Raw genomic sequence first — 16,267 nt, forward strand, 5'->3', positions numbered from 1 at the left:
CATCACCACAGAATGGCATTTAAACTGCGTCACTGGTAACCCCGGCTAAGGTTTTATCAGCTTATGACGTAGCAAAATGTTAACTATAACAAGCAATAACAAACTACCAATCATTTCCCTGACTATTTGGGAATGAGAGTTGGCATAGCAAACATCCAAAGTCATTATCCTGGTATGCCTTTATTCTGTCATTAGTGTGAAATGTTATGACCCTGATTTCCTACACAGAGGGAGGTGGGGTAGAGCAGCCTGTCCACTTATGGTGTGTGTGCAAAGGGTTGCCTGATTGCATCATCGCAAACCAAAGCCTCTGGCCGGGACTATAAATAGGATGACGTCACCCTGGCCCAACCCACTTACTAGTAGAATACCACGCCGTGTTCTACTATAAAACCGGACCGGGGTGATGCAACGCACCGGCCACAGCTGTAACTTCCCTGAGAGAGAAAAAGAAAGAGAGAGAAAGAGAGAGAAAGAGAGAGAAAGAGAGAGAAAGAGAGAGAAAGAGAGAGAAAGAGAGAGAAAGAGAAGAAGCCTGAGTAGAGTTTCAGGTCACACAATTTGCTCAGTCATAAACAAGGTAAGTTACGGTTTAGTGTCCTTCTGTCAGCTTAAAGGCGCCTCGGCAAGATAGAAATGCGTTTGTTTTGAGTACCGACTCGTGTTGTGTTTAACTGAGAACTGAAAGAGTTCTCCCGCGTCTCGTTTTCAAAGCCTTTCACAATGTCCTGACAAGATGTAAAGTCATATCAAGTCCGTTTAAACAGCCTGAGAATCACTCCTGAATTGTTTGGTGTGTTGTTAGATTTCTAACTCGGAGCTGTTAAACAGTAACACAGGCGCGCGCGCGGAGGTTTACTGAAACATCAGTGCTTTAGGACTAGCCTAACTTTTTTATTTTATTTTATTTTATTTATTTATTTAAATCAGTTTGGTTCGCACTATCTGCTGTAAAGGTAATATTTAAACAGCGAAAACTGTTCACAGACACGTTCAATATACATTTATATATATATATATATATATATATATATATATATATATATATATATATATATATATATATATATATATATAAGTAGATGTTAAGGCATACATGTTAATTACAGAGACAGTAACAGCCTATAGGAAAAGAAAGTACTTTTGTTTATCACACTGAAGCTCACTTTACAGCTGAAGAAAAAAAAGCTTTGGTATTATTTGTTTATTAATTCACGAACTTGTATAATTATTATATTGTGTTTTTATTAATTAAATTGACTTGATATCATTGTGTTGAATGAGTTTCTCAGTGCCTCGGTGTTGATGTTTCAGGTTTCAGAATGATGCTTCAGCATCCTGGTCTGGGTCTGGGTCTGGGTCCTTCGGAGATCAGTGCTTCGGCTCTGGTGCCGTGTCTGTCGCCACCCGGGTCGCTCACACTCGACGACTTCACTCATTTCAGCCCACTGGTTAAGGAGGAGCTGCGCTACGCCATCCAGAGTAAACGCCTGTCCAGCGGAATGAGTTCGGCCAATACAGACTGCTCCGGCTACAGTTCTGAGAAACCCCCCGAGCTGCTGCGAATGAAGAGAGAGGTAGACGATGTTTATGGTGTAAATTAAGAGCCCAACTTGTATGAACAATATGAAGTGTTTGTCATAAGAAACATTATGAGCGAACACATGATTGGTCATTAAGAAGTTCTTTATGACCATTTCAGTCGTGTGTTAATGACATGTTCCTTACAGCTCACTGTGGAAGAGGTCGATCGTAGGAAAAGACGACGGGAAAGGAACAAAATTGCTGCTGCGAAGTGCAGGAACAAGAAGAAGGAGAAGACAGACTGTTTACAAAAGGTAGAGTTTGGTTGCAGCTAGAAAATATTGTATTGTGTGCGACAGGAAACAATTTGATGAAGCATTCTGTCAAGTCTCTCAAAAAGTGTTAAATTATTTTAAAAGGGCTTTACTTGGATCTATGCTTTATGTAGATCCTTTAAGGATACACCGAGAAGTATAAATTGAAGAACATTTAATGATGCTTTTGATGTACATAGAAAGTCCTGAGAAAATGAAATCTTATCAAATCCTAGGAAAACGTTTTTATGAATTTGCACCTGACAATTCAACAAACTTATACTGTGGCTCATATATACTTATTGTCTTGAAGTTGTAAATTGTTACCAAGTCATTATCTTTTTTGCTGGCAGGAGTCTGAGAAGCTGGAGTCCTTGAATGCTGAGCTGAAGGCACAGATCGAGGAGCTGAAGAACCAGAAGCAGCAGCTGGTGTACATGCTCAACCTGCACCGGCCAACGTGCATCGTCCGAGCACATAATGGCCAAACTCCTGAAGATGAGAGGAACCTCTTCATCCAACAGATCAAAGAGACCACGCTGCAATGTATGAACTTCACCACAACCGGACCTGAGAACCCTGCCGTACTAACCACATGCGATCATCTTTGAAGCACAAGACTTTCTCTTCAGAAAAGATTTTGCCAAGGAGCACTGAAGGACCCGCTTGAGATGTAGTATACTGTAATGGACTGAGGACATGAGTAAGCAATATGTATAAGCACTAACATCAAATGTGATTTGATGGGTTTTTTTGTATTTAAATGTTATTTAAAATGGCATACTGCTGGATGATGAACTTGTCTTGTATGTGCACCAAAGCATGATCTTGTGTTGAGCAGTGATGCCAACATGAGACCGTTTTATTAACTTAAGCCACTAATGGTATCCCATATAACGAGCACTAAAAGTTCTGTGACAAAAGATGGACTTGAAATCACTGTGTGTTGGAGAATGTGATAGATAGCTCTGCTTCATGTATTGAACACTGAGACAGGCATTAAAAATGTCTAGTGAATGAAGTATCAAGTATGATGTATTTCCATAGTTATTTGTTGCTTCGGCTTTGTTTAGCGTTTCCGTAATCTGCCATCCAAAACTACTTAAAGCTGCTGCTATGCTAATATCTCAGGTCATGGAGGATGTAAGTGCAGAAATACAGTCAGAGAAAAGGAACAAGGAAATGGAATAAATTAAGTGGACTTTGTGTTATCAGTAGTGTTACAGCCTGCTGCTTGGGAGGATTAGAACAAATATCAAGTTACGAAGAAGTAAAAGTGTATTCTTTTGAACTTCCACCATAAAGTTTGTTCCTCTTTCATCTCAAGAATGATTTTTTTGTTTCGTTTTTTGATACACTGCTGTGAGCTGGATGGCCTGTGTGGGCCTAAAGGCTATGTTGAGTTTTTGTATTGTTCGAGTCATGTCTGTGTTTTGAAATGTTATACTGTATTTTTATATTAATGTAAACGTGTGGTTGAATCTAGATGCACAATCTTGTCACTTTAAAGGGTATAAAACTATGCTTATTGTCTCGGCACTCCTGTCATATTTCACATTCTGTAGTACATGAGATGTAGAGTAGGTCAGTGTTTTACCACCATTTTCCTGCAGTTATTTACCTTATAATTGTAGTATTTATTCCTCAATTGTTTGAGTAATTGATTTTAATTTGGACGAGAGATACAGGCGTCGCCTGCTTTTCATATTTTTGTTGTTGTTTTTTTAAATGTGGTTCGTGCCCTTTTCAGTACTATTTGCTATTGAAGTAAGCTATTGATACTTAAATACCAGTTGCTTTGTCAGCCTTGATTGACCCCTTCAAGCTTACGAGTGGTCTCATACGAACCGTGGTTGTTAAATCAGATTTAAATGTAAGTTTAAATATGCAATGATTAATGTGGGCTGTATTTAAGTTTTGTTACTTCATTAAAATACCCCTGCACTCAAATGTCTAGCTTTTCATACATATCTTTATTACCATTGTATGTATTGGTTCAGTTTGTTCACATTTTTCCTCAGTAATTACAAATAAAGCTATGAGTCACAGAGGGCTGTGTATGAATTCAGTGACGAGCAATGAGTCATGAGGGTTAACAGGCGCTGAAAGTAATCATGGCAAGAGTATTAAATGGGCAGTAGTTCACTTGTATACAAGTTTAAACATGCAGGATTTCAGGACAAAGGTTAAGTAATTATTAAACTGTGCCAAACAATCATGCCATCTATGTGTTATCTGCAAAGTTAAGGGAAACTAGTCAGTCAAACATCTAGCAGTGGAAGAAAACAAAACATACTGACTTGAGTAAAAGTTCTGCTACTGTAGTAATAATTCAATAAAAGTAAAAAAACAAAAAGCCATCAAATAAGTAAATATGTTGTCCGATGAAAAACTAGTAAATGTAATATGAATTAATTATACTAAAGAAAAGTACTGGTACAGTGAACTATGTACTCAAGTACTGAGAGTACAGATAGTTTGTTTCCACCCCTGATAATAACCAAGGTCATACTGCGTTGTAAAGAAAGAAAATAAAAGAAAAGAACAAGAAAAAAAAGTACCATTTCACTCCCATTAACCCACTGGAATTCCACAGAAACATAATAGTGAAACATTACTGTAGACTAGAGGCTTTCTGAATCACTGGGGATTACTATTCACAACACAATTTGGGTAATTTCCAGACTGGAAATGATAGCACAAGGTTTCACAAGTTGGCTTTCAGTTTGGGTTTGATGGTACACCAGTATGTGTTCAAATAGGGAGAATGTCTTTTTCTTATGTTTTATTGCAGTCTCCCTCTCATATCATATTACCATCTGAACTGTGCAAACCAAACTATAGGTCTGAGTCGTTTAGTAACACATTAATAGAGCTATGGGCTTTAGGTTTCTTTACATGTCACCTGATGAAACACTTGGCAGTCCTCGACAGCTAAATAATCAGACCAGTAATTAACATCTACTGTATAATAATCATCCATCCATCCATCCATCCATCCATCCATTTTCTGTACCACTTATCCTACAGGGGACAGGCTGGGGAAACCCTGGATGGGGTGCCAACCCATCGCAAGGCACAATCACACACCCATTATGGACTACGGACACTATTGACAATTTAGAGATGCCAATCAGCCTACAATGCATGTCTTTAGACTTGGGGAGGAAACCCCCTGATGCACAGGACAGGAATCAAACCCCCTACCATGGAGGTGTGAGGCAATTTTTTAAATCTAATGATAGGGGGACATGGTGGCTTAGTGGTTAGCACATGCTAACCACTAAGCCACCATGTCCCCCTATCATTAGATTTTAAAAATAATAATTAATAGTCATTAATACTCTTTATTTGAAATTCAGGCAGTTAGACTCTTAGCAGTCATTTTTATTCACTGTTAAATTAACATTTACACTACATAAATTCACATCTTAACAATATCTTATATCAGTGATAATCGGCTTAGAAAGACTAAATTATTTACATTAGTGCCCAGGAAACGTTTAAAGGAATACTTGTGCAATATGGCAATGTAATTGTGTCAGTGGTTCCACATGTTGCACCATAACAAGTGATGTAACATAATAGCGTAAAAAAAGAATTTTGTATGAGCAAAAATGTGAAATTCACAAACAATTCCCTGATATGCTGTGTGTCAGTTCCTTGACCCAACTCCTACTGTGAACATCTACACAAAAATAAACCCACAAATTGGGGCTGTTTTGTCCAAAACGTCTGGCTGATAACTTTATATAGTATATTTGTACATCAGGCCAACTGGGGTGGGAAGCATCAAACAGGAAGTAGACCTGACCAAAAATCTTGGAGTAGGAAAAATGAGGCAATCATTTTCTTGCCCCACACCTTAGCATTAGAGAAAACCTGGAAGCCATTGGGATGGTCAGTGCTTGTTCCCATAGAGATACATGTCCACATGTTCTGTTTTCAGTAGTGCTTCCAAGTTGCTTTTTTGTTAGCATCAAGTCATGTTGCCAAGTTTGATGTCAATATGCAAAATCGTTGCTGAGAAATAATTAATATATAATTCATAAATAATTTCAATCAAGTTGATTTTATTTGTATAGCACGCTTAACATTGGACATTGTCATAATGCAGCTTTACAGATATATATAAATTCAGGATATACATTTAACATTTATAAATTTATCCCAAATGAGCAAGCCAGAGGACACGGTGGCAAGGAAAAACTCCTTGAGACGATGTAACCTCAATTCATTTCAGCGACTTCACCATCAAATTCATTTGCGCGTTATGGACGAGCCATCCTGCATATTAAAAGTCTAACAAACATGTTTTGTTCAGGTTGGTATCACAATGCTGTTATAATGAAAAATTGGACAACATTTTCAAGAGAAGAAAACAGACAAAAAGCTAAAAAAGGCAGACATCCTGTTTGGCAAATCACAAATTTGTTACGTGAAGAAAACTTGGAATCTTCCAGAATCATGAACTGATATTGAAGGTCTCAAACCTTCAGAGGTGTTTTACTCATTTGTGAGTCATAGCACTTACAGTACTTACTGGAGTCCATTAGGACATAATCCTTTACTCACATACACAATTTGGTCTGAATAAATGTAGTAAATTTGATGGCAGTACGTCAAGCTGTTGCTTACCTCACTTCCTGTTTTCAGTAGTCCTCCCAAGTTGCAAATGAACTTGAGGGTGGTTTGTTAACACAAGGACATGTTACTAAACATATCTTTGGGTCAGTATGTAAAAGTGTTGTTAAGAAATGGCTTCACTTCCTGCATAGTGACTTTACAGTCTAATTTGTCTGTGCGTTATGGACAAATCATGCTGAATATCAAAAAATGAGAAATATCTTTTTTCCCAGCATGGTCTGATGAAATTAAATGGTTCAAATAAAAAAAATCAATCACATTATGAATTATGGCAAAATGATTTAAATAAAATTACTAAATAAATCCAAGCATTTTCATTTCCAAACCTCAGTCCCCTTTCTTTTCCAAACCCCTTTTATGTGGGTTCATGCACACGAGTGGCAATGTGTAGTCACAGTGTGATATTTCTTGCACATGTTGCTGGTTTTTATATTTCTTGGGGCACAGAGCTGCAGTCAAAATTATGCTCAGCAAAATTCCTCAATCTCAAAAACTCCCCCAAATGATTCTGGCACTGGGTAAAGGCACTGGGTAAATTTTTATTTTATGTTTTCTGAGTTGTTGAGTAAAGAACAATTTCACCTTAGTGCACACAAAAACATTAGCTTTGCAATATCTGAAATATGCTTTTGTGTTATTGCTGTTGTGTATTTTGAGCTTCACAGGCAACCATAGTTTAGTCCTGTATTGTTGTATGTGTAAAGACACAATGATTGCTTACCGTGGATGCTTCGAAATCCCCCTTTCCATCCCTTAGTCTTTACAACATACAGTAAATTACAATAGAATTGGTTCTGTACATCATATATACAGTACACTGTCCTCACTTACACTTTCCCTTTGCTTCACCTAGCCTATGTTTGTGGAAATTGTTTAGATTTAATGCTGATTATTTGCTTTGAAATAAGACCTTGGTTGCAGTTGACCCCCAAAACAGTCCTACCTGCAGACTTGCTTTTTCCTCCTACAACCTTGTTCTAAAACTAATCAAATTTGGTGTAAATAAAATGCAACCCTATTTATAATTTAAGGGTGTAGAAAATTTGAAGAAACTACTGAAAAAACAGTGATCATTATGTCAAAGTCATGAAGCGTTATGCCAGTCAGGTGAGTAGTTCTTATAGAGGACAATAATAAATCAGTTGAATTTGACCAGAACATAATAGGAGGGTTAAAAAATAGTCTTCGGTCAGTCATGAAAAAAAAGGATAAGCAGTCCTTCTTTAGAATCCGATATAAAAAAAATTCTTTCACAGTCAGCAGCTTGAGGTTTTCCTAAATGTGTTGGAGTGTTTGTGTAATTATGGCAAGAATTACAGCTAAAATGACTACTAATAACAACGCCACTGCCTTCTTACAGCGTTAACTTGAATTGTTTTAATCCTTTTGAATGTATTTCAAGACACCACCATTGCTTGGTGCTAAACTAGACTCTTTGAACTTGTGGTTGCACTGTGATGTTATACACAGTCTTATTCGTGCTGCAGTTTCTGTAACGTAATGAACATGCACAGACAGGGGAACATTCTAACACCTTCTCTGCAAAGGAAGAAGGCAAGCAAGTTACCCAAGTTTCACTCCCAGTTCAGACAGATCATTCAAACACACCAAAAACAACACAGACGCAAGAATAAAACCACAATAAACACTGACATTGCTTTTTCCAAGATGGAGTATTTTATTCCTGGGCTGGAATGGAATTAGCTATGATGCGCCTGGGCAGGTCTGTAAACCCAATCTTTATAAAACTGTATAAGGCCGGCTTTACATAATGAATCATATAGATTTTTTTTCATCATTTAGTGAGACAGGTAAGGAAATGTTTTGGATGAACCACCTTGAAATAGACAGGTTTGCTAACGATGCTATCAGCATTAGGTTAAACCAAAACGCACTACAAAGTAAAAACAGGACGGTATAGGCGTTCTTGACCATTATGTGTTTCTGGTGTTATACCCTGAATTGAATTCTCAAGTGGGCAAAAGCTCAGGGCTGCTGTTGGCCAAATGGGTGCCCTAAGCATAATGGCCCTTTACAGATGCTTCAATCTGTTGCCGTCTGCGTCATACTCAAACCTACTAGATTTGGCCTTGGATCAAAAGATTTGGGACCTGGTAGTAAAGAATGACCAACTTGGACTGGAGGCTGTGCATGCACAACTGAGGACAGAGCGAATCCGGGTACAGAGATCGAGACTGAGGAACAGCATGCATTGTGTCAACCCAAGGGCTGCCGCTCTCAGAGCAATGTCTCAGCGACTCAGTGATTTACTGAAGGGCAGTAGAAGCTGGGGTGAATGAGAAAGGAGTGCGATAATGAGTAGTCAGGGTCAGGATTCGAACTCAGGTCCACTGCAGGAGAGACGAGCGCGCAGCCGATGTTTTCGAGGCCGGGGCTCAAATTTGGGTCAGTGGCGTGAGAGCTGAGTTCAGCACAGGAGAGCCACGGGGAAGGCGATGCGAGGCTGGGCGTAGCAGGAAGTGCGCTGAGAGTGAGAAGGCATGCAGCATGAGGAGTTAACCTGGAACAGGAGGAGAAACAGACAGTATAAGCAGAGGGAAACTCAACAAAGAAAACACTGGACCGAACAGGAACACAAACACGAGGAATGCTGGAAGAGTACCGCACTGAAGCTGGAATGATCTGGCAATGAGTGGCTCAAGAACCGGGGTTTATATACACTGTTGATTGATGAGCTGATGAGAAGCAGGTGAGTCAATGATTCAATAGGACAGCGCACACACACTAACAGAAACACGAGAGAGAGAAAACACTGGAAACATGGTGAAGGGAAAAACAGGGAAACACAGGAAAATACACAAGCTTTTGGATGGATCATGAGCCTCCAGGCAACCTGCCAGGCTGGTCACGGTGGGCCCAGTGGAATTCTCGGATAAGAGAGGGGTCCAGGATAAAGGATTGTGGTACCCAGTTCTGCTCTTTTGGTCGGTAACCCTCCAAGTCCACCAGATATTGCAGGCCCTGTCCCCTTCATCAAACATCCAGCAGTCTCCTGATGGTGTAGGCTGGGTGATCATCTACGACCCGGACAGGTGGAGGGGGGATGAATGGAGGGCTCAGGAGGCTGACATGAACAGGTTTGAGACATGAAATGTGGGGTGGATGCACATGGACCTGAGGAGCTTGCTTAACTGTGGAAGGATTGATTATGCTCTCGATTGTGAATAGGCCTAAGTACCTGGGTGAGAGTTTCTTGGCTTCTGTCTTCATTGGGATGCCCTTGGCAGAAAACCTTCTGACCTGGCTGGTAGTTTGGTGCGGGAACCCAACGGCAGTCAGCCAAGCGACGATTGTGCTCGGTGGAGCGGAACAGGGCAAAACGGGTCTCTCTCCAAACCTTGTGGCAAGAGCGGAGGTGGGCTTGCATGGAGGGGACCACAATGTCGTTCTCCTGGATGGGGAATGCCAGTGGTGGTGCTGGTCAGGGAATTGTGGGCATACTCCACCCAGGGTAACTGGGAGCTGGACGTGGAGGGGTTATCAGCCATGATACACCGCAGCGCAGCTTCCAACTCCTGGAGGCCCACGCTGCCTGGCCGTTGGACTGGGGCTGAAATCAGGAGGACAAACTGACAATGGCCCCAAGAGCATTACAGAATGCCCTCCAAGCTTGGGAAATAAACTGAGGTCCGTGATCAGACACAATGTCCCATGGAATGCCTTGCAAGCAGAAGACATGGCTGTTGTGGAGGTCTGCAGTTTCTCGGGTGGTAGGGAGCTTGGAAAGGGCCATGGAATGTACTGCCTTCGAGAACTGGTCTACTATGGTGTTACCTTGGGAAGGGGGTAGACCAGTGACAAAGTCCAAGGCAATGTGCAACCAAGGGCGACCGGGAATAGGCAGGGGTTGTAGTAGGCCAGCAAGCGGGCAGTATAGGGCCTTATTATGGGCACACACAGTGCAGGAAACAACAACGAGCCTAGGGTGCGTCTGGAGCTGGGGTGACAGGCGAATCAGGAACATTGAATCCACTGGAGGACCTGGGGACGAGGACAAACAGGCAACCAGTAGGAATCTCTCCCCAAGGGTGACCTGCTATGATGCATAAAGTATCTGGGTGGAAGAATAACATCGTTTTACTGGATGAACAACAACCATCTAAATGAGAAGAAGGCTAAGTCTTTATATTGTTACTCTTTATATTTTTGCAACTGATTGTAATTGATCACACTGAATTGATAGATTAAGTGAAGTTTATTATTCAATCATTTCTGAGAAATTGAATTTGAAGCTGATTTTGTTTAAGTGATTATTGGATTTGATTACTAAATTCCTGATTCTGTCGAATTACTGTTGTACTCTAGACAGCGGTGATAAACATGGGCAAAAGCTGAACCATATACATGCACATGCTTTTAACGCAATGTTGATTTTTGAGTGTTAGACTTAGGGAGGCAGGATCTTTTAATCCTTAGTAGTCAAGTGTGAAGGGAGATATTTGGTCTGTTCTCCACAAGAGAGCTGTTTCAGGATTTGGTCATTGATAAACAGAAGGAGTGATCAGGAGTTGGTCACTGGTTAGTTTAACATGAAGGGACTGAATCATGAGGCTGCTGTCTTGAGGTAGGTGGGACTTGGAACATCTCAAAGGGAGGAATATATAGTATATTTTAAAAAGCAAATGGAATATATTAAATAAATCATTGAATAAATCAGTATGTTAAGATTAAGAAATCAAAAGGTTAACTAATTAAAAAGTAAGATCTAACCATGAGTGACCAATGATAAGAAAGAAATCAGTATATTAATGAAAGAAACAAAAATCAAAGTAGGTCAAGGTGGTGTGATCATTTTGGTGAGATCACTGAGCACATACTCCTCAGTTACAAATGTGTCTTTTCTTCTAGGCCTGCTCTGCCATTTCTCAGAAAAACACTCTGTATCTGCTTAGAGACGGTGAGTCGGTACACTGCATGTTTAAGTCTGTATCTTTTTACGAACTTGATGTTAGTGATTTTTTATGATGTATTGTTGAAATGCACAACGCAAGACATTAAAATAAAAACTATTTTAAAAAGTTGGCTGACCTTGCACCACAGTTATAGATAAGATGTGGAGAAAGAAACATCTTGGCGAATCGTTAGAAATGTGATTGAAAGAAAAAATGAGAAAACCCTGCCTAATGAGACCATTGTTTTAGTATTGTATAAAAGCATGAACATTGATTGTACTCAGCAGATGATCTGCAGACGTGTCAGCTTTTGTGAATCTTCCATAAAAGTCTAGTTTTTGGCATTTTAAACCCCTGGACTCTGAGAGATTTTTATTTAGACTAAGGTGATTTTCGATGACATGTACTTCAAGATTGAAAGTAAAAACCCTGAAGTCATGTTGTCATATCGGTGGTATTTATCCACATAGTATCTTCAAATCCAAAATGGCTGCCTGCTCACTATACATGTATATGACATATATATGTATAGTGTATAACAAGTGTATAACATGACATAATGGTGTTGTACTCCCTACATAGTGCACTATTTTGAGATTCAACCACAGAAATGTGTTCTATTTTAAAGCTGACTGGCAAAGGTTGTATTCAGCTTTCTATATAGTTTCACTAAGACAAAAGTATTGGCACACAGCTGTGTTTTGGTCGGCCAGTGCAATAAAAACAAACTGAGGTCAGAGGTTTGGTGATCACATGCAAAAAGTTTATAAATTTCTGTTCACTTTAAAGTTTTCTTTAAATGTTTTAAATATTTAATGTAGACTGCGTCAAATGTTTGACACACTAACCAATTGTAAAAACAAAAAAAAAGCATGTAATGTAATATTTTACAAAAACATAAAGTGAACCATGTAAAAAGAGCATTTCTGATCGACATTAGACACCAGTCATATTTAAAATTCAGATTTGATCACTGCTAAGCCAGCGTTTAAGTTTCGAGCCGTTACGACTGGCTAACTTTGAGAGCAGCTGATTTACAGGTTTATTTGTGCTTCCTGAGTCCATAGGACCGTTACAGGAAAGAGAAGTTCCCTCGGCAGAACATGAACAACTCCATCAACGATTTTTTCAATGAATGGAGAAAATAAACAGTAATGAAAACCCTGTATGAATCTCTTTCCCATGACACAGCCCTTTCCGAAATATATACATTACACTAATGATTGATAAACACAAGGGCATCCACAGACGACTGAAAAATCCTCAGCACATGTTTCCAAAGTACCAGCTCATACACAGCATTGTAGAGTTGATGCTCCACATAATCTAACATTAATAATAAACAGATTATTGTTTAAAAAGTTTAAACTTTTATAATCGCTGATTTGGTGACGCTTTTGTTAAGTTGTCAATGTTTTATAACTATCATGGTGCTTCTGCGAAGTTTATTAGCATGTGAAAGTGTTCCAGACAGTGGTGTTTATGCTTTCTGGTTTCTCTGTAAAATGACAAATTGTGAGGGAATGATTGTTTATAGCTGATATAAATGCACAAGTGGGCACTTCTTACTTTTTCTTTTTTTGTCCTTGAAAGGAAATGATTGCACATTATCATTAATTTTTTGTTGTCTTATGTCATATTATATAATTATAGCCTCTCTCAAACCTGTGAGAATATTTGTATTTAGAGAAATTATTTTTGTTGTCACAGGATCCTCAATAACCAACCCCAACCATACTTCTAAAGGAATGTGAAGATGGGAACCCTTTTGAACAGTGGTGGTGTTTCCATTAGTATGGATGGAGAGGACATGGTTGAAGATGATGGGAGTGTTGGCATCTCCCAGGCCATTAGCCTTCTCTTTTCATTGTATCACCTATACAATGTTGAATACCCAAGATGCCTAAGAAAAAACCCTATCATTTTTTAGAGGCCTTTGTCTTTAAAAAGGACATGTCCCTAACGCTGTACAAAAGGTCTTTAATTCTCTGTAGTTGCGTAAAACTATTGATCCTGTCCTGCTGTTTATGTCAGCTTTCTAGTTGAAATTTTAAACCTATTCATCACAAAAACAGAATTTTAAGAGTTTCTGTAATGGTTCCATAATAAATAGAATCCAAAAGACAATTAATGTTGGAGTAACATTTAAGCAGTTTCTTTTAATTCTGTGACCCAAATTTTGTGATGATTTAACAAAAAAAGTTTTAAATTAAAATAAAAATGGCCAACTTCCTGTTTGACAAATTACAAATTCTTTACATGAAGAACTCTCTGGAAGCCTCCAAGGAATCAAGCTAAAGAAGAATCATGTTGAGCGGTTTAAAAGTAGTTTTACACATTTCTAGATTATAGCACCCCCTAGAGGTGAACTCAGACTAAATTTCTCAGACTACTTTAGGTGGACCTTCACTCATGTACTAACTTTGCTTTGAACTTGTCATATTGTTGATATGCCCTCACTTCCTGTTTTTCTTATTCAAATTTGGTTTTTAGCTCAGTTTTTGGTTCCCATTTTTGTTAAAACGGTAGTTAAATGGGGAAGGGGCATGGTCGATCACAAGAACAAAGGACTGATTACATCGTGACACAGACAACCAATCAGAACAACAGAAAGTACTCGACTCTCCATACTCCCAGCATGCACCTCTGCAGCCTGAGAAAGAAAATGAAAAGGTTTAGAATATTGATGTTTTAATGGTTAATTGGGGGGAATTATTACATCTCTAAACTCCATGTAGTGTGTGTGCATTCAGATCAGTTCTGTGAGTCTTGAAGGAACTTGGTTTGTTTTCACACTAAACATGGACTAGAAACTTTGTGAGGAACCTCAGCACTTATAGCAGCCCTTCAGGTGGCTTTTCTGTGCTCGCTATGGCAGCACATATACTAAAATTGGAACGATACAGAGAAGATTAGCATGGCCCCTGCGCAAGGATGACACGCAAAATCGTGAAGCGTTACCATATTTTTCACAGTTTAATAACCCTAACAAACCAACTTTAACCCAAACTCCAACCCTAACATACTAGGGGCCAAGCACCTTCTGGCTCCACTCCTTAGTGACAGAGGAAGACCAGAAGCCACTGGGACCATCAGTACTTGTTCCCAAAGATATACATTATAGTTTATGGCATTAACACATGACATTTCATATTGCATCACATCCTGTCTTCAGTAGCTGTTCTAAGTTGCAAACGAATGCTAAGTTTGTTTGCTAACATCAGGTCATGTTGCTCAATATGTGTGTCAATTATAGTGTTATAACATAAAAGTGTTGGTGAGATGCCTTCTCTTCCTGTTTGGGGAATTATCCTTCAAATTTTTATCGTGTGTTATGGATGAACCCTTCTGCATATTAAAATTGTGAGAAACAAGTTTTGTTGAGATTGGGCCCTTGATGATGTGACTTAAATTATTGAACAAAATCAGAAGAAGAAAATCTTTTTTTTTTTGGCAAATTTCAAATTAAATAAATCTTGCACACTTATCCCCTTCCATAGTATCAAGAGAAAGAAGATTCATGATTTGATATTGAGCGATTTAAAAGTTATGAGCTGTTTTACTTATTTCTAGATTATACCACCCCCTAGAGGTGAATTTAGAGAAAACCTCTTGGAGTTCTTAGGTCCTGGACCTACACTCATGTTTGAAGTTTGTTGTGTGTATATGTCACACCGTTGCCGAGATTTGCCCCCATATATATATATATATATATATATATATATATATATATATATATATATATATATATATATACATACATGTACAGTATCTCACAAAAGTGAGTACACCCCTCACATTTTTGTAAATATTTGATTATATCTTTTAATGTGACAACACTGAAGAAATGACACTTTGCTACAATGAAAAGTAGTGAGTGTACAGCTTGTATAACAGTGTAAATTTGCTGTCCCCTCAAAATAACTCAACACACAGCCATTCATGTCTAAACCGCTGGCAACAAAAGTGTGTACATCCCTAAGTGAAAATGTCCAAATTGGGCCCAATTAGCCATTTTCCCTCCCCGATGTCATGTGACTTGTTAGTGTTACAAGGTCTCAGGTAGTGGCTTGTCTCTTGCACTGTCTGCTTCAACACCTGGATATTCCTGGAAACTATGCAAGACTTCTTTTCATTGACTTTAGCTCCGCCTTTAACTCAATTCAGCGTCATCAGGTAATCAGGAAACTACAGTGTCTGCAAGTCCCAATACCACTAGTACACTGGATTTATAATTTCCTTTCTAATAGACCACAAGTGATAAAGGTGGACAATGCATTATTGTTTTCAACACTGGTGCCCCTGAGGGGTGTGTACTTAGTCTACTTCTTTATATTCTCTATACAAATGACTGTCAGAGTCCAGTCACCACCACTCATTACTTTAAATATGCAGACGATACTGCCATTCTTGCATTGCTTAATAAGGACAATGATTCTTTTTTGGACTATCAACGCTCCATAGCACATTTTAGTACATGGTGTGATGATAAGTTTCTCCACCTTAATATAAAAAAGACTAAGGAACTGGTTTTTAGCTCTTCCATAACACTTACCCATCCTTCCAGTATTACCATTAATGGAGAGATGGTTGAAAGTGTGGAGCATTTCAGATATCTGGGCATTACATTGGATAAACATCTCAACTTCAATCAGCACACTCTAGGTATTTACAAGTGCTGTCAACAGAGACTCACAGTTATTCGTAAACTTAAATTTCTGTCTGTTCAGCCTAGTCTGCTTCTTCTTCTGTATTGAAGTATTATTGAACCGGTTCTATTGTATGGTGCCATTTGTTTTTTCCTTATGCTAACAGTAACCAATAAGAACAAACTCTTGAAAATAACTAATTTAGCAAGAAAAATTATTG

General features: G+C 38.8%; 1 protein-coding gene and 1 non-coding gene across 2 annotated transcripts; both read left to right on the forward strand.

Moving 5' to 3' along the window:
- Window positions 1–400: 400 nt before the first annotated feature.
- On the forward strand, window positions 401–3,886 carry atf3 (activating transcription factor 3). The gene is made up of 4 exons (XM_053648122.1): window positions 401–580; window positions 1,315–1,577; window positions 1,731–1,838; window positions 2,192–3,886. The coding sequence occupies exons 2-4, from the start codon at window positions 1,323–1,325 to the stop codon at window positions 2,447–2,449; spliced, it is 621 nt and encodes a 206-aa protein (XP_053504097.1). The 5' UTR covers window positions 401–580; window positions 1,315–1,322; the 3' UTR covers window positions 2,450–3,886.
- Window positions 3,887–14,260: 10,374 nt separating this feature from the next.
- On the forward strand, window positions 14,261–14,367 carry LOC128604517 (U6 spliceosomal RNA). The gene has a single exon (XR_008385192.1). It is a non-coding gene; the product is annotated as a U6 spliceosomal RNA (small nuclear RNA).
- The last annotated feature ends 1,900 nt before the right edge of the window (window positions 14,368–16,267 follow it).

This window comes from Ictalurus furcatus, chromosome 2 (assembly GCF_023375685.1).
Source record: "Ictalurus furcatus strain D&B chromosome 2, Billie_1.0, whole genome shotgun sequence".
Lineage (NCBI taxonomy): Eukaryota > Metazoa > Chordata > Actinopteri > Siluriformes > Ictaluridae > Ictalurus > Ictalurus furcatus.

Bases quoted from the DNA above. Each gene is read 5' to 3' on its own strand.
- atf3 (XM_053648122.1), top strand. From the start codon at position 1,323: ATGATGCTTCAGCATCCTGGTCTGGGTCTGGGTCTGGGTCCTTCGGAG. The intron at 1,578-1,730 runs GTAGACGATGTT...TGTTCCTTACAG, and splicing joins TGCTGCGAATGAAGAGAGAG to CTCACTGTGGAAGAGGTCGA. The intron at 1,839-2,191 runs GTAGAGTTTGGT...TTTTGCTGGCAG, and splicing joins AGACAGACTGTTTACAAAAG to GAGTCTGAGAAGCTGGAGTC.